Source organism: Strongylocentrotus purpuratus, unplaced genomic scaffold (genome assembly GCF_000002235.5).
Source record: "Strongylocentrotus purpuratus isolate Spur 01 unplaced genomic scaffold, Spur_5.0 spur5_scaffold_13, whole genome shotgun sequence".
Lineage (NCBI taxonomy): Eukaryota > Metazoa > Echinodermata > Echinoidea > Camarodonta > Strongylocentrotidae > Strongylocentrotus > Strongylocentrotus purpuratus.
Genome location: NW_022145598.1, coordinates 29,129,663 through 29,151,507, shown reverse-complemented (window position 1 = coordinate 29,151,507; position 21,845 = coordinate 29,129,663). Strand labels below are relative to the sequence as shown.

Below are 21,845 nucleotides of genomic sequence, written 5' to 3'. Positions count from 1 at the left end.
TATCTCTATCCTCTACTTATATCTAGCGTGAATGAGCATGAAAAGATTTAAAACAAAGAGTTTGGTTCATGATGTTGGTGATTATAGTGACCGGTGGTCATTTGCTTGACCAGTTATGAGGCATGGTCAGTCATGCTTTGCCAGTTATTTGGCATGAACAATTATATCAGGTGGTTTGAATCCTAATATTAAAATTGTGGGGCATAGGCAAGACCATGCATGTTTGATTTGATTTTTTTTTTAATATGAAAGCTTGACAGCTTACCAGCAATTTTGCCAGAATTGTTTACTCCTAATTGCTTGTTTGTACATTTTTTGTATTTATAATAAATGATACTAGTGATGATGATGAGAATAGTACTAATGATATATTATTGATTGTGATGAATAAGAAGAAGAAGGAGAAGAGGAACAGGAAGGATAAAAAGAAGAAGGAGAAGGGGAGAGGAAGAGGAGGAAGAAATTAATTTCTGTAAAGTACATTGAATGAACTAACTTATATGCCTGTGTAAATGACAGTTTAATCATATTTCATACTTTTCATTCTTCCCATAACACCAGACCCAAGCTGTCCTTCTTCTGATATTCAGACAATTCCCACCTCGATGCCCTACTCTGTCATTTCTGACAACTACCCATTAGCCTACGGCAACGATATTGAGTGCATATGGGTACTCCAAGCAGAGGCTTACCACTCCCTCGTCATCGACATCCTGAACTTCTATTTGGAAGATGACTACGACTTCTTCTACATCGGGATTGGCCACGATCGATCGGAGCCGGGTTCACTTGTCGTAAGGCTGACCGGATATATTGAATCAACAAGATACTATCTTGGGATCGAGTCATATCTGTATTTTTATACTGATTACTCAATTGGATACTCTGGGTTCGTTCTAAATGTGACATCCATTCCATTTGAATGTAAGTAGGAGGACGGTGTACTAAAAATGCCCAATCTCTTGATCTTCTTCGAAATGACGAGTACTAAAACATGAACGTATATTGTTTTGGGTAACTGATAGTAGAAGTGGTCCTAGAATTATTATTATTAGTAGTAGTAGTAGTCGTAAGAGCATTGGTAGAAGTAGTAGTGGTGAAATTAGAAAAGTAGTTGCATATGAAAGAAACCAAGATGTTATTAAAATATGAGTATATGATAATGGTGAGGGCATTGAGTTACCCTGTTTAAATAAAACGAATGAATAAAATAAATAAATAAAAATTGAGTTTATTTAGGACCATAATGTATTTGTCTCCTTTGCGCTTATCTGTTTGATGCTATTCAGTGTGTTTCTTGTTCAAGAAAGCATAGTTCAGAATTATCAAATTCTCTTGAAATGCAGTATATCTGCAAGTGGTGAAGATAACATAACATATTCCTTTGAATAGTGTTTGCTCAAAAATGCATGCTCATAGAGACGAGTTTTCATATTCTTCCCCAGTAACTGAGTCTTGTGATGCAGACCAAAGAGTTCCAGTGGGATCTGCTTGTGATGGAGTTACTGATTGTGTTGATGATTCAGATGAATTTGGATGCGGTAAGTTGATTATTTCCCCATTTCTCTCTATTGTAATTGGGGTAAGATAGCTGACACAGTCAGTACTTCGTCTCCCTTTGTCTCTCTCTCAGACAAATGATTGAGGCTTCAAGTCTTGCTCAAAGAGATGACTGGAGCCTGTCCTTTAGGTAAATGTTAGGTGATTAAATGATATTAGCTATTATCCATTATTGAATGATTGACATAGGCCTCTGTATGTTTGTTATTTCAACGGTACATTGTGAAGAGTCAACGTTTTGCTGAATTGTACTTTTATTTACATAGAATGCAATATTTGTTCTTGGTTGTATTAAAGCAAATATTCCCCTTACATGTGATGATGGAAACAGGGGCGTCGCTAGACCTTTTTTTAGTGGGGGGGGGGGTGTAGAGGCCAACGATTACCGACAAAACTAGCCACCAATTACCGACAAAATTAAATGTCCAATATTTACAAATTCAACCCTATAAATCTGGGGCCAAAGGCTAAATTATTTTTCCTATGGACTATCTATGGTACTTGCATATGCGCAAAATGTATATTTTCCTCGACGACGTAAATAAACGAATAATTTTTTCAATTTTGTCTGCATCATAGCTATATATTTTAATGCAGGCGCGGAGCTAGGGATCTTATTTTGGGAGGGGCGGTAGTGAGCAAGAGAATCACTTAAAAGCGCGCTCATTAGGGGGGTTTGGGTGATGGGCCTGCCGCGCGAAGCGCGGAAGCTTAGACGTTTCCTTAACTTATTAGGAAAAGAAGACGATTAATTGTACCGTTTTCGACTGGTAATCCTTGGCTGAATGAAGTCCCCCCCCCCTCCCGCGCGAAGCGCGAAAGCTATGATTTGTCGTACCGTTTTCGACTCTAAATAAGCCCTATTAATTTTGTCTGAATTCAGTTTCCCCCGAAGCTTTGACGTTTCCTTAAATTATTAGAGAAAGAAGACGATTCGTCGTACCGTTCTCGACTCGTCTAAATAAAGTTTCCCCTTCTGCGCGAAGCGCGGAATTTTGGGCGTTTCATCACAATATAGAGAAAGGAAGACGATTCCTCGTACCGTTTTCGAATCTTTTTAAGCCCTATTCATCTGAATTCATTTTCCCCCTCTCGCGCGGAGCGAAAGCTTTGACGTTTACTCAAATTATTAGAGAAAGAACACGATTCGTTGTACAGTTTTCGACTTTTAATAAGCCCTATTTGTCTGTATTCAGTTTCCCATTCTCGCGCAAAGCGCGGAAGCTTTGACGTTTCCTTAAATTATTAGAGAAAGAAGACGATTTGTTGTACCGTTCTGGACTCGTCTAAATGAAGTTTCATCACAATATAAAGAAAGGAAAACGATTCGTCGTACCGTTGTTGACTCTTAAACCTTGTTTGAATTTAGTTTTCCCGAAAATTTTAAACCTCTGATTTCTTTAGCTGATATTATAGGAAAGTGAAACTTCGAGAAAATACAAGTATTGTAGTTGTAGTCACTCTCGAAGTCGTCACAGCGGATAAGAAGTAACAGTTCGTAGGGAAAAAAACTTGTCGGCCGACCGACAATATACATCTCACCGACTTCAAATTTCTGCATTGATATAGTACACGAGGATCGAGCAAGAATACCGAAACAGCTGACCCGACACAGCAATATATTTAGCCGTGTTTTTCTTGCTCCCTCGACGAGACGACTCCACCCAACAACCCCTTCTCTCTTTTACTCCCACTCCTCCTCTCTCAGACTCTTACCTCCCCTCTCTCTCCTCTCTTTCATCCCCCGTTTCTTTTGTTTCCCTTTCACATTTCTTTCTTCTTTTTTCCTTTCTTTCTTTTCTTTCTTTTCCTTTCTTTCCTCTCCTCCCTCTTTTTCTTTTTTCTCTTTCTTTCTTCTCTTTTCTTTCTTTTCTTTTCCTTTCTTTCCTTTCTTTTCCTTTCTTTCTTTTCTTTTCCTCTTCTTTTTTTCTTTTCTTTCCCTTTCCCTCTCTTTTTTCACCTCTCTTTTTTTCCCCTCCCCCTTTTCTCTTTTTCCCGACGGCAGCGCAATTTTACCGACAATATCCTGACAAGTGGGGGGGGGGGACACCCCCCCCCCCCACACCCCCCACCCCCCCCCCCCCTTTGGCGACGCCCCTGGTTTCAGCTGTCCTAAAAGGACAAGGAGGAAGATATTGACCAAAGTCAGTTGTCGTGTGGCTGGCAGAAGGACTTAAGTGCAATAACCCCGTTGTGCTAAATGTGGATGCGCACTATTGCTTTAAAGGGACTTGGTAACATTGTAAAGATGAGAGAAAATGGTGCTAAGGTAGTGACTTCAATGCTAGATGTACAATTAAAGATAATCTGAAAGTTTGAGTGAAAAAAGACCAAAATCAAAATACCTTAACTACATTATTACAATTTAATTACATTTTAGGTGAAATCGTTATAAAGCAATGGATTGGCTCTATATACCATTCCAGGCATTTAAGTGTTGACAGCTTTTTAAAAGCCTGTCTTTTGTCTTATTTTCATGGAAAAATGGTTGGGAAAATTCAAAAATGGTTGGGAGAATTAACTGTTAATCACTGTTAGAGTGTTTCACAGTGACGCCTTCTTAGAAAACCATTAATATCTTTGTGGTTTGAGATTTTTTTCAGGATTTTGTGCATGTTGGAGGGTTAGTATAGTAGAAGGAAGATATTAATCAACCTTCAACAATGTTACAGAGTCACTTTAAAAATACTTATTTGTTACAAAACCAAAACCATCCATTGTTTTCTCTTTAATTGTTGATAATGAGAGCAATCCCTGTCATGTTTAAAGGTATAGACCAGTTTTGGAAATGCCCCCCTCTCAAAAAATGAAATGGAAACTCTCATTACCAATCATGTGAATGAATATGTTTTGACTAATACGTGATGATACAAATTTTGCTGGGAAACCGCCTACTAATTGATATATTTGGTAAATTAACATATCTATCCGGCCTGGATAGATACTGCGTAGTCCCATATACATCTTTCTGTGTACAGTGCTTGTAACTTTACTAAGACTTGGCCAGATTTCTTATCATTTTGATGATTCCAGAACCTTGCAGTACACACCCAATACTTATATGCTAGATGATCAACCTTTTCTGATCGATTCCACAACGTTTCTTTCACAATGCAATCGCATGACCAGAACTGGTCTATACCTATTACAGTGGTACAGAGCAATCAAAACCATGGAAAGAGATACCAAAAATTTGCTTCATGGCATGCACCTGTGCACATCTGCCTTCCTGACGACAAACTCAACTCAACCCATGCCTCAACATAGAACATAGTACAATAGAACACTCTCTCATCCACTGATGTTTTTTTTCCTGTCTGCAGGGTGATAGCGGAGGTCCATTGATGTGTGAAGGTGAAGACGGGAGGTGGCATCTTGTCGGCATCACACGCTTTGGCGACGGGTGTGCACGTCCCAACAAGTCAGGAATATATACCAGGGTCTATCAATTCATCGATTTCATCAACTCAGTAGTTACTGCATTAGCTGCATAATATAATAAATATTCATTTTTTTTAAAATGCTGTACTAAGTTTGCAGCTCTGTTGAATTACCTAAAAATGAAACATATATTTAAACAAAAAAATAGTCTTGTAAATAAATGCCGGGGGGGGGGGGTACTGAAAGTATCTGTGCATAACAAAGCCCCCTACGCATACTCGCTTATTTGTCTGTTAAAAAGTGTAGAAATGTGAAGGGCACTTCACATAGATCAATTATTTATTTCCAAAATGCAAAATCCATTTATGCAATGTATACAATGTTTTTATGTAAGTAAATTCATACAAAATTGAATTATTTTTAACAAACTATTGAATATATATATATATATATATATATATATATATATAAATATATATTTACACTAATTTGAATGGTATTTTTTAAACTACAACAAAAGAATATAAATGAATTCGTAGAACATTATACTTGTATATACATTTTTAAATTACTAGAATTACTAGGAGAACTATTGATATAGCTCATGAGAATTTGAATTGTTAGTATAAGAGAGTTTACAGATAGCACATGGTACAAATGACCCCAAATATCCACAGATCTTTTACACATGTTGAAGTTCCACTTTGAGCATCTTAGAATGATAACTGCCAATTAAAGTCATAGATGTGCTTCATGAATACCTTTTGTTTGCCCTCTTGAAAAGAATACTTCCACCTGCGTATCTTAGAATGTACCGTTGGTGCATAAATGAATAATGATACATAACTTTCATGAGCGCATATCCAGTATTCATATCTGGTGGGTTTTACCTTTTTGGTACAAATGACCTTTATCTACCCATGTGCAGATTGTATCTGGTAACTGGCTAATTGAAAGAAGATTTGTAACATGTACATAGATTACTAATTATTACACGTATCACTTTGAATTTTACATTTGTCCTATATTTATCAACATTTTACCATCTGAAAATACATGTTTTCATTAACTCATATCCTGCCATAAGGCGGCATGCACGCTACCGATGGGCTGCTTAATTCATGTGAGCGAGCCACAGCTTAGCTGCTTTATTTCATTTCATTTCATTTATTTTTCATATTTCTCATGTTACATATCAAATAAGTACAAATTGTTTTTTTTCAATAATACCTAATAAATCACAAAGATAAGTGGTCAATATGGAGTACTGATTTAACTAAGAGAAATATGATGGGACCTACATGAAAGCAAGCTTGTAAAGCTGTAGGCCCCAGTGAAATAATTTGTGGTAATAAATGGAGGACAGATATAATAGTGACCAGTCTAAATGAATCAAAAAATAAAAAGGAAATAATAATAAGCATGCATGCTCGCATTCGTAATAGCAGTTATTGTTTATGCTCATTGTACTGTGCTGAGTGCTTCACACGCGCTATTGATCGCACCTTCAGATTATCTCAAAATAAACTTGGCACAGGTGGGATTTGTGGCTTGGAACAATGGGGATTAGCCCTGTGGCACTGGGCTGTATTTATTATGGCAGGATAATATACATCAGCTGTAGCAACTTCATCGTCATCATCCTTTTAATCATAAGTGGTATCGTCATAATTATCATCATCAGCTGCAGGATATTTTCATGATCATTGTATTGTCATTAACAAAATACATCATGCACATGAATAAGGCATGTAGAAATTACGTTACCGATATGCATTGTAAGTAATATCTTAACTTTGTTTTGTCTGGAAAGGAAAATATAAATCAAATGTACAGGTTAGTGCATTATTTTAAAAGTGAACAAAAGAAAACACAGAAACTAGAAAATACATGTAAGTTCTTGCCTCTTATCTTGATTTACTGACTTTTAATGTATAGCACCCGTTCAGAGCCTGACGGGTGTTAAAGGGATTGGGTATATTCTAAACGAAATCCTGGATTTAGCTTATGCTGCAATCATTATTTTAAACCTTAAGGTCAGTCAGGAATCCCATGACTTTTACAAGCCGATCACCTGTCTGAGTATCAAGATATTTATAATTGGAATTAGGTATGTCCAAAAGTGTTTGCCACACAATTTTGAACAGTTTGTTATACCACTTTTGAGCACTTCATGATCATTTTGAAGCGCAATTTATTTAGGGCTTTAATATTACACCATATCACAGACACTAATAACACGTAGGGCCATCCATCTCAGATTTGTAGAACTGGAAACGTTGTTAAACAATCTGTGTGAATGCATGAGCTCATGCCCATCCGGCTACAAAAGGACATTCATTTTTTTATAATCACAAAATTACCCCTAGCTGTCATCCTGATAAACCTCCCTCATACTGGTGAGAGGGGGGGGGGGGGGGGGGGGGTAACAAAAGAGAGTACAGTGTGAACCTTTTATCTCACCTTCACAGGTAGTTAATAATGATAAGGCCTAAAATACAAACTTATTGTATTGCCCTTTGGGTGCCAAAACATGGGTCGGTCGGTCGGGAAAGTTTTTTTTTTTTGTCGCCCTCTTTGGGCCGATATTTTTCAGAATGTTTTTGTGTTTTTTCATTTTTTTTTCCCCGCCCTCTTTTGGCTGATATTTCTCAGTTTTTAATGCTTTAATACATGTGTTTGATATCTTTTTCACCTCATAATTATCCATGGTTTGCACGAGTGAGAATTTTGGAATAATTTGATTTTATGCATTTATATCCCATTTAAACAAACAAAATACATATTTTTGTATTCATTAACTCTTTATGCGCCACTTAAAAAACCCCCCTGTGCCACATTCTTTTAGGGTCACACATTTCGAGGGAATCTTTATTGACTCTGCTGAATCAAGAGGCTATAACTCTTCACTGGATGATCATGATGAAAAATATTGTGCAGCAAAGTTGTAGACCGGAAAACGTGCTTTTCGATGAACCGTCATTTGTTATATTTTGAATTATCATTTTTATAATAATCATAATTATATAATGTTTAATTTTTCTTATTTACGGCAGTTTTTTATCCCTCTAGAATTTCTTATTTAGCAATGATAAGACATCTTCAAATCGAATCTATTAGAAAGGTGGACTTCTTACCTTTCTTTACATACCTTGCTCAAGTATTCTAACAATTCAGAAGGTTAGTATTTAGGTTGTTGAAGAAAAGAAGTTCAATAGGGAGAGACTTGAAAGTACCCCGCTCAGCCACCCTTGACAATGGGCTAATCTGCCCATTGAAATCCCTATTACCCCAGGTTATTGTCAATGTCCGGTTTAGCGGGGCATGAAAAGGGACGTCGTGGGGATGTTTTTCTTTGTTGTGCCATGATAAGTCAATAAGAAATAAGAGAATGTTATTGATTTTGCCCACTGGTATGAGCATGTAAAAATGGTATAGGCATAATATATTATATGTGATATACATGACATAATCAGCATCTTATTGAAATGTCTCATTATGAATGTTCACCGCATCTGTTCTCTCACCTTCTTTACCCCTCAATAAAATTGATTTCAAGTACATTTATCACAGCCATAGATATACAAAGAAAGAATGAATCAATCTTAAAATATAAACTATATTGCATTGTTTTCCATTTACTTTATTGTGAGAGAGCTTATTATCAGAAATGATTGACGAGTGGAGTATGCAATGAATAAAATATGGAGAACGGACGTGAGAGACATTATGAGAGAGAAATAGTGATATGAAATGAAAGGACTTTACTGTGAATAAAGATTATAAGAGAAAGAGATAAAGATGACGGCAAGACAGGATACATATTGATACGAAAATAACAATAATAATGAGATAGAGATGACGGAAAGAAAGAGAGTAAACACTGATAGCATAAGAATGAATAAAGATAATAAGAGAAAGATATAGAGATGACGGCAAGACATAGGGTACATATAGATAGGAAAATGATAATAATAATAAGATAGAGATGACGGAAAGAAAGAGAGTAAACACTGATAGCATAAGAATGAATAAAGATAATAAGAGAAAGATATAGAGATGACGGCAAGACATAGGGTACATATAGATAGGAAAATGATAATAATAAAAAGATAGAGATGACGGAAAGAAAGAGAGTAAACACTGATAGCACAAGAATGAATAAAGATAATAAGAGAAATATATAGAGATGACGGCAAGACATAGGATACATATTGATAGGAAAATAATAATAATAATAAGATAGAGATGACGGCAAGAAAGAGAGTAAACACTGATAGCATAAGAATGAATAAAGATAATAAGAGAAAGATATACAGATGACGGCAAGACATAGGGTACATATAGATAGGAAAATGATAATAATAATAAGATAGAGATGACGGCAAGAAAGAGAGTAAACACTGATAGCATAAGAATGAATAAAGATAATAAGAGAAAGATATAGAGATGACGGCAAGACATAGGGTACATAATTATAGATAGGAAAATGATAATAATAATAAGATAGAGATGACGGAAAGAAAGAGAGTAAACACTGATAGCATAAGAATGAATAAAGATAATAAGAGAAAGATATAGAGATGACGGCAAGACATAGGGTACATATAGTTAGGAAAATGATAATAATAATGAGATAGAGATGACGGCAAGAAAGAGAGTATTACACTCATAGCATAATAATGAATAAAGATAATAAGAAAAAGATATACAGATGACGGCAAGACATAGGGTACATATAGATAGGAAAATGATAATAATAATAAGATAGAGATGACGGAAAGAAAGAGAGTAAACACTGATAGCATAAGAATGAATAAAGATAATAAAAGAAAGATATAAAGATGACGGCAAGACAGGATACATCTTTCTTTCATTAGTTTTATTCATTCTTATTCTATCACTGTCTACTCTCTTTCTTGCTGTCATCTCTAGCTCTTTCATTAATTTTTATTCATTCTTATTCTATCAGTCTACTCTCTTTCTTGCTGTCATCTCTATCTCTTTCTTTCATTATTTTTATTCATTCTTATTCTATCACTGTCTACTCTCTTTCTTGCTGTCATCTCTATCTCCTTCTTTCATTTTTTTTTATTCATTCTTATTCTATCAGTCTACTCTCTTTCTTGCTGTCATCTCTAGCTCTTTCATTAATTTTTATTCATTCTTATTCTATCAGTCTACTCTCAGGGAACACTTTTATCACTAGAGTCTTCGTCACTGCTCGATTCGTCGGAATCAGAGTCCATGCTCCATGCTTCCATAGTAACAAGATCTCGAGCCTCCTCTACACTAAACACACGTTGACGTTTTCCAGCAGGTGCCATCGTAACATCAGTAAAAAAAATCCAAAGAAAACCGCTAAATACACGGTAATTTCGAATGTAACACTATGAAGAAAAACAGTTTACCGGAAAGTGTGCGATGTATACAATGTAAACAATAGTAAACGCAACGCGTGGCTACACACTGCGAGCGGTATTATGAATGTCTAATTGACTCGTATACATCTGTGCAAAAATGCGAAGTTGGCACGCCTACGTCCGTGCAAATCGGCGAACAAAGCAAACAAAGAGTTAATAGAAAAAAATCTAAAAACGGTTTAAAAAAAAAACTTTTTTTAAATGCCGACCGTAGATTTTCAGATTTCGGGGTCGGTCGCAAAGGGCAATACAACAAGTTTTTTATTTTAGGCCTAACTGACATCATTTTGTTATAGTCAATTTATAGATAGAGCACTGGTCAAAGTATGGTTGATCAAGAACCTTGTCTTCTGTGCTTGCATGTACATGTAAAGATACATTTTACATTGTAACAGTTTTTCAGGTAATGGGTACAAAAAATGGAAATGAAATGAAAATATTATGGACTGTACTTGTACAAACGTAACAAGCTTTGATTTTTTGTTATACCATTAAATATATTCCACAAAATTTTACATCAATGATTATTTTTGTATGTGACTGAATTTTGTTAGTAAACCTTCTGTATCATCTTTATATATTGCACTTTTGTTGAAAGGCATGTGTTTATTTATGGATGGATGTACCGGTATGTATTTTGATTGGGGGAACAAGCAAACGATGGATTTTCGAGCGATATGATCATATAAAGGCTTTAATTGCTACCATTTGTATCATCGATGTTAAGTATTGAGCATTGCCCTTCCTGGGAGGGGGTGGGGTGGAGCGAAACGAGTTAGTGTTACCCTCTGGTCTCTCCTCTCGATATAACTAATTGTGCAGGTAGACTATACTATACCCGGGACCCGTTTCAGAAAGCCCTTTTTCGATGACAAATGACAAAAATAATGACATATCTTCTGATAACCAATCTGAAGCAAGGATTCCAGTAGCTTATAACAAAAACTGTCATTTGTCACTGATGACAAGTTTTGTGAAATGGGGGCCAGTGTTTCCTCTAATACCTTCTCCACTGTGATCTAACCTGTGTCTATCCCGCCCCCCCCCCCCACTCAGGGGTCGGAATGACCGCATGCGTGTTGCCAAAATATCCGGTAAAGGGATACTTTTCGTGCAACAAAGTCCGGCCCGAGAATTGTAAAAAAAAAGGGGTGTATTTGACTTTTCACCCGGAGATTTATTTACTGTTTTTCCTTTTTTTTTCTCTCATCTCTTTGGACTCCTGAGAAGTTATTCCAAATTGGAGGGGTACATTTAGCATTTTTCCTGATTTAGGGGGGTCTCCAAGGCAGGAAAAGCACGCGAAAGGGGGTTTCGGAAATGTTGGCAGTCCTCAGATAGGGGGTGCTTTTAAAAAGAGGGAACGAGCATATGCGTACCCTAAATAACACTGAGTGGGGGGCCGGGGCGTCTATACAACGGGGAGGGGCATGTTGACACACACAGCAGGCCTGTATTCATTTACCTGGGCTGGTGTTGAACTCGACGGGTCGATGGGCAAACCCTTTATTGACTGAGCCATCTCACCTCCCCGAGCTGCCTTATTCGTCTATGATATTGTAACTAGCCCAGTAATTTAGTAAGACGTAGAGGGCGTTATAGTTAATTGTGAAATATATACATGTACATCGTGAAATGTCAGTCATTCAGCGTTACGCTGTCGTTGGGGGTACTCGTTGGGGCAGGTTTTATAATATAGTTGTGATCTGTGAGTCAGCGTTGACCTGTCGTTGCGACAGGTCCGTTTTTAATACCAGAAACGAGTAAAGTTACTTGAACTGCAGATACTGTGCAAGTGTTGTTTCTTTAGTCCTGTCAGACATTCAGTGATTACGGGAGTAAGAGAATGAGAGCTATAGTCCACGTTTTTCTTACACGATGTACTTTTTTGAGAGCCCACCGAGAGATAGTTGATGAATGATTGTCGAGAGCGTGGACCGGGTTTTGAGAGGGTTAAATTTATCCTCTCTTCTCTTTTATTATATATCTCTGTGTTCTCCTTCAATCTACCCTCTTCTCTTTTTTCATGTATTTCTTTATTTTTTCTTCAATCTATCCTTTCTCCTTCGTCATCTATTTCTTTAATTGATTTAAAGGTACTATGTCCCATTTGCAGGCCAAAAAAATGAAAAGTTAAATTCCAACTGCATTTGAAAGATAATACTAATTTAGAACTTCCCTAAAAAAGGTGGGGCTTGAAAATGTCTTCAAGTGGGAAAATAACGACTATTAGTTGTCAAATCGACTTTAGGGCTATAGAGCCCAAAAGTAATAGTCTTGATTTTCAGGCAATTGTACCGAATGGTCATACGTTTTATGCTACGCAAAGATTCAATCAGTTTAATCTTGGCCATCACAAGAAGTGGGTAATTGATGTAGACAAATGCTCATGTACCCTTTACAACTCTTATCATGTATGTTATTACCAAAGAAGAAAAAAGCCAGTCACTCAATAGTGTCTGACAGTCTAGCAAGTCTAGCAAGTAAACGGGTTTCCTTGCATAATTTGAATATGAGGACACTGCTAACGTTTAAATTTCACAGATAGGACATACGTGACATATTCATACTTCCTGCAAAGTTCTACAGAATTTGAGGTTGGCTGCAAAAGGGACATAGTGCCTTTAAAGGTAATACAAAGTTTTGGTATGCGGTCATGAATTTGGTTCAAATGAACATATTAGAAGCATGTGCGAACCTACAATATTCAGTGATCGTTGTCGCGGTTGAAATCGAGTCTAAAGTTAGGAAATTGGAAATAATGAACGCTTTATGTTGTATAGCTCCCTCTTATATTGCTTTGAAAAATCTGTATCATTTTAATTTTCATTTTCAGCACTACATAATCATCATATAATTCATATGTCAATGTATTTCTCCAACAAAAAAAGTAAAATAGTAAAATAGGCCCCTATGGCAGCGGGTGGTAGAGTCGCATAAAACGATCGGGCAGATTTATTTTTTGCTCAACGGGGGAGGAGTTATGGAGCTCTATTTTTTTACCCAACACCCTGCCGCCCCCCTCTTTTGAGCACCAATTTTATTTTATTTTAAACTATTTTTTGGCCATTTATTATACAGAGTTGATTTGGATCAACATCAAGCAGCGGTTTCTCACGAAGAGGCTCCAGAGATGCTGACGAACAGATAGTTTTGTCCTTGTCTATCAGGTACAGGCGCGTACGCAGGGGGAGGGGGGGGGGGGGCGGTTTGGGGTTAACCCCCCCCCCTCGTTTTTTGTATGTGTATCTTTTGTGTATGTTTTTTGGAAACCACCCACCCCCCTTTTGAGTTATTTTTTTAATACAAAAAAAAAATTATGCCAATGGCTGCCCCCCCCCCCCCAAAAAAAAAGTGTCTGCTTACCCCTCCCCCCTCCCCCCGCTTATTCAGCGGCTGGCTGAGTCGTTGCGATTTTTGGGGGGACTCCAAAAAAAAAAAGTGTCCGCTTACCCCCCCCCCCCCCCCCCCCCCCCACCCCCTTGAAAAATGCCTGCGTACGCCACTGATCAGGTACATAGGTTTATCAATCCAATCAATTAGCCACTTTAGATCACAGTTACAATCAATTGGGTTCATTGATAGATCAAGTGAAGAAATGGAGGAAAGGATCGGCTTGAAAGTCCTTTGAGAGGAAAACCCCTCTCACTCCAAAACTATCTTCTGTAAGTTCGTTTTGAAAAGACAAGAGCTAGTTTTCAGATACTCGTAATTACTCTCCCACTCTCTATCTGATTATCTTCAGGTACTCGTAATTACTCTCCCACTCTCTATCTGATTATCTTCAGGTACTCGTAATTACTCTCTCACTTTCTATCTCATTATCTTCAGGTTCTCGAGTTTTCTTCAAGTGTTCACATTAGTAGACAAAGAACGGGATCCAGGCTCCAGTTTCATAAAGCTTTTCATCAATTTAAAAACAATTTAGAATGCGTAGGTCTTGAGTTTGATAAACTCATATTATATATTTTGTTGATAAATCAGAAAAAGAGAAAGAGAAAATGTGAAAGGAGTAGATCGAGAAATAGGTATAAAGAGAGATGGGTGAAGAAAATGAGAAAACAAGAATGAAGGGATTAAAGTAGAAAGGTAAGACAGGTGTTGAAGAAAGGAGGAGTAGCAGGATGGGGAGATACAGTGTATATTTTTATATATAAATATATATGTATATATATATATCATTTCGAGAGAGAGAGAGGGATCAGGGAGAAACAGAAGAGAGAAATGTGGTATAAGAGTCTGAAGAAATTTTACTTGAATATTGACAGCAGTTAAATAAATTAGATAATAGTAACAGAGTTATTTACGTACATGTAACTAGGGGGTGGAGTGGCGGGGGTTCGATGTTTCGAACATTCCCATCAGCCTGATATAATACATGTATAAAGAGCAGATATCCGTTCAAGGAGAAATTGAAATATCTAGCACAGACTAATGCCATGAAGAATTTTAAGCGGGCAGTAGTTATAGCTTGACTAGAATTAATTTATACAAAAAAAAATCCCTGGATGTAAGAGGAAAATCCCTCTCACTTCATAATTATCTTTCGTAAGTTCGTTTTGTAAAGACAAGAGCCTATTGCTAATTGTCGGGTACTCGAAATTCTCATCACTTTCTATCTTATATCTTTAGGTTCTCGCGTTTTCTTTAAATGCTCACATTAATGGACAAAGAAAGGAAACCAGGGTCAAGTTTCATAAAGCTTGGCATCAAACAATAACAATTTAGAATGCGTAGAGGTTTGATACATTTTGTTGAATCATCAGAAAAGGAGAACAAGAAAGTGTGACAGGAGTAGGGAACTAGGTATGAGGAGAGATGGGTGAATAAAGTGAGAAAACAAGAATGAAGGGGTTAAAGTAGAGAGGTAAGAGAAGTGTTGAAGAAGGGAGGAGTAGCAAGAGGGAATACACAATGTTTGTATAAAATAGAGAGAGAGAGAGAGAGAGAGAATGAGAAAGGGAAAGGGAACAGAATTGTGTTATTTTGGTTTGTTTTTGTCTTATGGAGAGTAAAAATCAGGAAACTTCAACAACTGTGAAAAGAGTATAATACAAATAAAACTTTTCTTGAATATTGGCAGCCGTTAAATAAATTAAGTAATAGTAAAAGAGGTTTTTTTTTGGACTTGTGCTATCTGAAGTCCAGATCTGTTTGTTTTGCCTGTGTTATTCACAATTTTTGCATGTACAACCCCGCCTCCTACCCAAACGCCTACACACACACGCGCACATACACACACACACACCACGCTCACACACACACACGCACATACACGCACACACACACACATACACCTTTTAAAAATATTAATTTTGTTTTATTGCTCCAAATGTAACGAAAACAAGAACAACATACAATTTAATAAAATAAATAAACTCTTTGAATATTAATCGCTTATACATAAACATAATTAAATCCAAACTCATTTGCAGTATATAACTGAGCAACAAGGTAAACTTAAAGGTATAAACCAGTTCTTGTCACGCGATTGCATTGTGAAAGAAACGTTGTGGAATCGATCAGAAAGGGTTGTTCATCTAGCATATAAGTAATGGTGTGTACTGCAAGGTTCTGGAATCATTAAAATGATAAGAAATTTGGCCCAGTCTTGGTAAAGTTACCAACACTGTACACAGAAAGGGACCACGCGATGTCTATCCAGTCTGGATAGATATGCTAATTTACCAAATATATCAATTAGTAGGCGGTGTCCGGGCAAAATTTGTATCATCACGTATTAGTCAAAACATATTCTTTCACATGATTGTTAATAACAGCTTCCATTTCATTTTTTGAGAGGGGGGGGGGGGGACGTTTCCGAAAACTGGTCTATACCTTTGAAGTACAAAAACACAATTTATAAGTCAATTGAACATGTTATTCACTTATATTTAAAAAAAATAAAAAAATCTGAAGTTATTTTACTGGTACAAAGTCCTGCTCCTCCCTGCCCCCCTCCCTCACACAAGCACACCCACACAGACACACATACTACTCACTCAGTGGATGTCTCTGCTAACATGCTGAACTCAAGAAATATACTAAATAAGTAAGTAAACCAGACTAACAAGCTCACGATGGAGAGGAAAATTAATCTTAATTAAGACTAAGTTGCTCCCACTTTATAAAATGTACTCCCAGCTTTCCCATTCTAATGGCTATTTTCTTTTCCTCATCCCTATAATTAAAAAAGTTTTTCTTCATCTTTTCATCTAGTTGCCAATTATAGTATTACAAATATTTATTCTATATAAACTACCTGCCAACCCAAAAAATATATCTCGCCATTCTAAAATCTATAATTTCATCTAACTCAAAAAGTTGTACTAAAGCCTGCCATATCCTTTGAACGCTCCCGCAGGATAAAAATAAATGTTTATATGTTTCTATTTCCTGTATACAAAACGAACATAAATGATCTCCAAATCCATTTTTCCTTTCTCTTGATATCATGTTTCTATCTCTTCCAAGTTATTCTGATAACATTCACGAAGTCATGAATGTACGTGTAACTAGAGGGGACGGGGTGGCGGGGTTCGAGGTTTCGAACACTCCCGCCAGCCTAAGAGCAGATATCGTTTCAAAGAGAAATTGAAATATCTAGCACAGACTATGGCAGACTAATGCTATGAAGAATTTCGCTCAAGAAATCAAGAAATGCATATTTTAATGCGGACTGTAGCTAGCATGACTAGAATAGTCAAACAAAAAAAAATCGCCATGGCTCTATAACAGGTCTAAAAAGAAGGGGGTGGTGATGTCAATGACATTTGACAGAGTACAAATTGTTTTCACTATCTCCCCCTCTCCTATTGCATGGGAAACATTGCTGATTGTATGACTACATTTCCACGGGCTTTCAGGAGGAAACCTTTGACAGTTAAACTCGTTTTTATGTTCATATTTCCAGGTATAAATAATGTCCTCAATTTTCCTGGCTGAAAGAAGAAAATTCCTCTCATTCCATAATTATCTTCTGTAAGTTCGTTTCGAAAAGACACCAGATTGCTACTTTTCAGGTTCAGGCATTTCTCATCACTGATTATCATGTTTTAAAATGCTCAAATTGGACGGGGAAACCCCATCCCGATCCTCCTCCTTTCTCGCTCTGTACATCCATAGTTGTGACCTTTTCGACTAAACTGTGAGAAACACAGGTACACATAAATGTTGTTGTAATCCCGGCCCCCCCACCCCACTCAGTGTTATTTAGGGTACGCATATGCGTGTTCCAACCGACCCCCCCCCCCCTTTTCAGCAAAAGTCCGGTGTGTAAAGTCAATACGGCTCGACCTTTTTATTTTGTATACGAGCCTTTTTCCGCACCCCCCCCCCCCTTTTCAGCAAAAGTCCGGTGTGTAAAGTCAATACGGCTCGACCTTTTTCTTTTGTTACGAAAAGGACATTTTGGCAACACGCATGCGGTCATTTTGAAACCTGAGTGGGGGCCGGGGTTGTAATACGCCATAATATTCCTTTGACACAGCGTTTTACAATGAAATTGTGAACTATCATACAGCAATGTGATAATAATGTGTGAAGTATTCAAAATGCTATTAAAAACATTCACATTTTGTTGTGACTGGCATAATTTACAGAAATGTACACAAATGTAAATAATTATGAAGCATTAAGCTATTCCACACACAGTCATGTTCGATGTCGAGAATTTATACATTTTCAGAGATCGGTATTCTTAAGGAAATTTCCTTGACACCGAGAGATTTAAGATAAAATATTGTATTAAAAAAAGGCAATGAGAAAATAACCTTAATTTTACCTCGAATTATCATCATAGCTTCTCGTGTTATGTTCCAAATCTTAATCTACAGAAAAGTTCGTCGTTATAGAGGTGTCATGGACATGGTTTTTTGGTTGCCTTGAAGAGATTCACTTCTCCATAAATACTTAACTAACACTTACCGGCGCACACTACACGATCCGGCTGCGATCTGTTTCTTGAAGAAGTAAGCTTGAAATCCCCTAAAAGTTAGATTCTATTAATTCCATGATTAAACAAATCCTCAATCATTAAAGATTTTACATGTTGAAATGTTCATATAAAATGCTGTTGTAAATTCTTCCAAAATCGGATCGCAGTCAGATCGTGTAGTGTGCGCTAAGCCTTAGAGTAATGGGAATCAGTAAGTATAAACCTTTAAATGCAAATTCTCTTATTCAGCGAATGGTGATTGTAATTCTAATATTGAACAATAGAAAGAAACTGCGATACACGTCTTATAAAGATTTGCATCCAACCATGTCATAAAACCATCATACCACGACGATACACGTTAATTCTATGATTGCCAATTATCTAACCGATTTTCTTACAGATTTAAGTTCCAATGTAAACTTTTTACAGAAACAAGAACAAGAACATCAGAAACAATAATGCCAATGACGATGGTTATGATGATGATGATGACGATGATGATGTTAACAATGATAATAATAATCATAATGATAATATTAATAATAATAATAACAATGATAATATCAATAATAATGATGAGGATGGGGATATTGATTATAATAATTCTGATGATAGTTAACAATAAACAATTAACAATATAGAGCGATTAATCTACTTCTACTAATAATACTATGACAACTACTACTATTACTACGACTAACACTTTCATCACTGATAACCATCAAACGTTTCTCTAGGTTCATATATGACTGTTATGCTACTCGTTTGGGATCAAGTCATTTGTCCTCAGATTAATGGTCAGATTTTTGGTCAATTCATTCCAGAAACATTCCTGTCCTCTTTCGTCCTCAGTCCAGTGGATATAGGGTCTGCCATCATTGAGATACAACCTCGCCAAGAATGGCATTTCATCATCTGGGATGTCTTCAAGGAAGACCACGACTACAAATTCAGTCAAAGTGTCACTGACGTGGTCCATGGCCGTCCGGAACTTGAGTATGAACCAGCGGTCTTGCACAGCAGCTCTGCTAAGCACTACGATGGTCTTGTAACTGTGGCTCACCACGTAATCGACGGAATCTAAGTAATGCATACCCAATACAAGGTCTTCGTCACCGAAGACGTTCCTCTGAAACTGTGGTAGCCGTTCTTCGAGAGCCGGTCGAAGCTGTTCGCGAATCCATACATCGTCATCGTCGTATAAAATGATGTTCACGTCAAACTCATAGTCATTGTGGTCTCGAGCGTCTCGCATCTCGTTATAGCCCACTGCGGCCAGTTTTAAGAGAAATAGTTTGTATCTCAACTGCCATCGGTAGTGATACAGCAGCACGCTGATTACAACCAAGCCAATGGAGGCGAGGGGAATCAGAAACAATAGACCATTTATTATACAGAGTTGATTTGGATCAACATCAAGCAGCGGTTTCTCACGAAGAGGCTCCAGAGATGCTGACGAACAGATAGTTTTGTCCTTGTCTATCAGGTGCATAGGTTTATTAATCCAATCAATAAGCCACTTTAGATCACAGTTACAATCAATTGGGTTCATGGATAGATCAAGTGAAGAAATGGAGGAAAGGATCGACTTGAAAGTCCTTTGATTAAAGCGAGTTAATTTGTTGTCGGCCAAGGAAAGATTAGTGAGTTTCCAGTTATTTGAGAACATTAGCTCACCCAAGTACGCGATCTGGTTTCCTTCAAAGACGATAATGTTAACTTGACCTAACCCCGACAATACATCATCATGAATATGTTGGATGTTGTTTCCTTTCAAACTCAATTTCTGAAGCGATTCCAACCCCGAGAAGACAAAAGGATGTAGATTTGAAATATCGCAGTAGTCTAGATTTAGCCCTTGTAAAACAGAGAGTTGTCGAAATATCCCTGGCGGTAAAAAACTCCGGAAAGGGTTTCTACTCAAATCCAAATGATTAAGATCCAATAATCTATCAAAAAGAGACGCGTTTCCATTCCATATGTTCCCAATGTGAAGTCGAGAGTCTTTCATGTCTAAATTAACAAGGGATTTTAAATGTTGAAAGGAGGCTCCTGGTCGGATATTAACCCCGATTCTGTACTGATCAAGAGAGTTTAGGAAAAGTGATCTTAATATTGGGGTGTTCAATTCCAGAATTCTATATAATTGACTTCCGGTCAAATCAATGGTTTGAATATTGTCAAGTCCAGAAAAGGCCGTCAGCTCAAAGGCAAAAAGTTGTTTGTTATAGCTCATGTTTAAGAAAGTTAAATTTCCTAAACCCCGAAATACAGATTCAGATATTTCTGTAATCAGATTACCGGATAAGTCCAACTCCGATAAGTCCACTGTCCAAGTCTGATTTTGAGGATTTATTTGTTTTACTTGGTTGTCTTTGATTATCAGTACCTTTAATGCCTTCATGCCCTCGAAAAAGTCTGGTTGAATTTTGTCTATGGGGAGATGGTTAGAACTGATAATTAATTGTTTAAGTTTTGTTAAATTTGAGAAGACTAAAGGATGGAGGTTTTTCAGGTAGTTGTAGTGAAAGCCCAGAACAGAGAGAGAAAAATCGCGCAGTGGATCAAAGAAACCGTTCAGAAACGCACCAACAGAGCCTTCCTGGATTATAAGCTGTTCGATGTCTGATTTTGAGATTCCGAGGAAGATGTTCGTCAACACCTCGTAACTTAGATGGTAGATACCTAGCACCAAAGAGCGAACATGTAGTGATGCGATCACATCAGGGTCTACTGATTGGATTGGGTTTTCTCTAAGATCTAGAGTATCAGTGTGGCACACAAAGGTGAAATCTCTCGCCGTAAGGTGTTTTAGTTGATTAGAAGCCATGCTCACAATGTCGGCCATGCCACATGAACTTACATTGATGAAGGAGAGCCGGTTCTCGTACAGAACAACAGTATCTAGATGTGGACTCCATTTTAGAGTGTCATTGGGAAGCGACTTTAAGTTTGTTGACATTAAATCGAGAATGGAAAGCTGTGAAGACATCATAAAGACGCATTTTGCTGGAAGCACAAGATGCGGGTTAGAATATAGATACAGGTACATTAAGTCCTTGGGGGGGTAAAAAGCGGCAGATTCTATCGCTCTTACATCGTTAGAAGAAATTTCCAAAAAGTTAATCAGAGGGTATACTTCAAAAGAGGAGTTCATGAGTTTAGTGAGACTGTTCTTAGACAAGTCAAGCACCTCGGTATCCCCAGAAAGATTCTGGGGAACCGTATCCAGGCCTTTATTGCTGCAAGCAGCTTTTTTCAGTTCAAGATTCTGATCGCATCCATGGAAAGATTTGTCTGTGTCCAGTATTAAGGATATCTTCTGCGAATCTCCATCACGTCGATGTACAAATTGAAAGGACGAGCTGACGAGGAGACAAGCGATGAGCAATGGGTACAAGATTGAGCTGTTTGCCATGACGTCAATATATCACATCTGAAATAAGAAGGGTACTCCTTTGTCGGATGATAATGTCGTGGGTAAACTTCCAATGAAGGAAAGTGTAGACGTGGTGTATTTTTAGTTCATCGTTTTATTTGTC

General features: G+C 37.3%; 1 protein-coding gene across 1 annotated transcript; it reads right to left on the bottom strand.

The window, feature by feature from the left end:
* Positions 1–19,060: 19,060 nt before the first annotated feature.
* LOC115923265 (toll-like receptor 4) lies at positions 19,061–21,133 on the bottom strand. Its single transcript, XM_030983680.1, has 2 exons — positions 20,897–21,133; positions 19,061–19,822 (listed from the first exon to the last, which is right to left on the bottom strand). Exons 1-2 carry the CDS (start codon positions 21,131–21,133, stop codon positions 19,061–19,063), a joined length of 999 nt encoding a protein of 332 aa, XP_030839540.1.
* Between the last annotated feature and the right edge of the window lie 712 nt (positions 21,134–21,845).

Bases quoted from the DNA above. Each gene is read 5' to 3' on its own strand.
- LOC115923265 (XM_030983680.1), bottom strand. From the start codon at position 21,133: ATGGCTTCTAATCAACTAAAACACCTTACGGCGAGAGATTTCACCTTT. The intron at 19,823-20,896 runs GTTGGTGCGTTT...TGTGATCTAAAG, and splicing joins TTATAATCCAGGAAGGCTCT to TGGCTTATTGATTGGATTAA.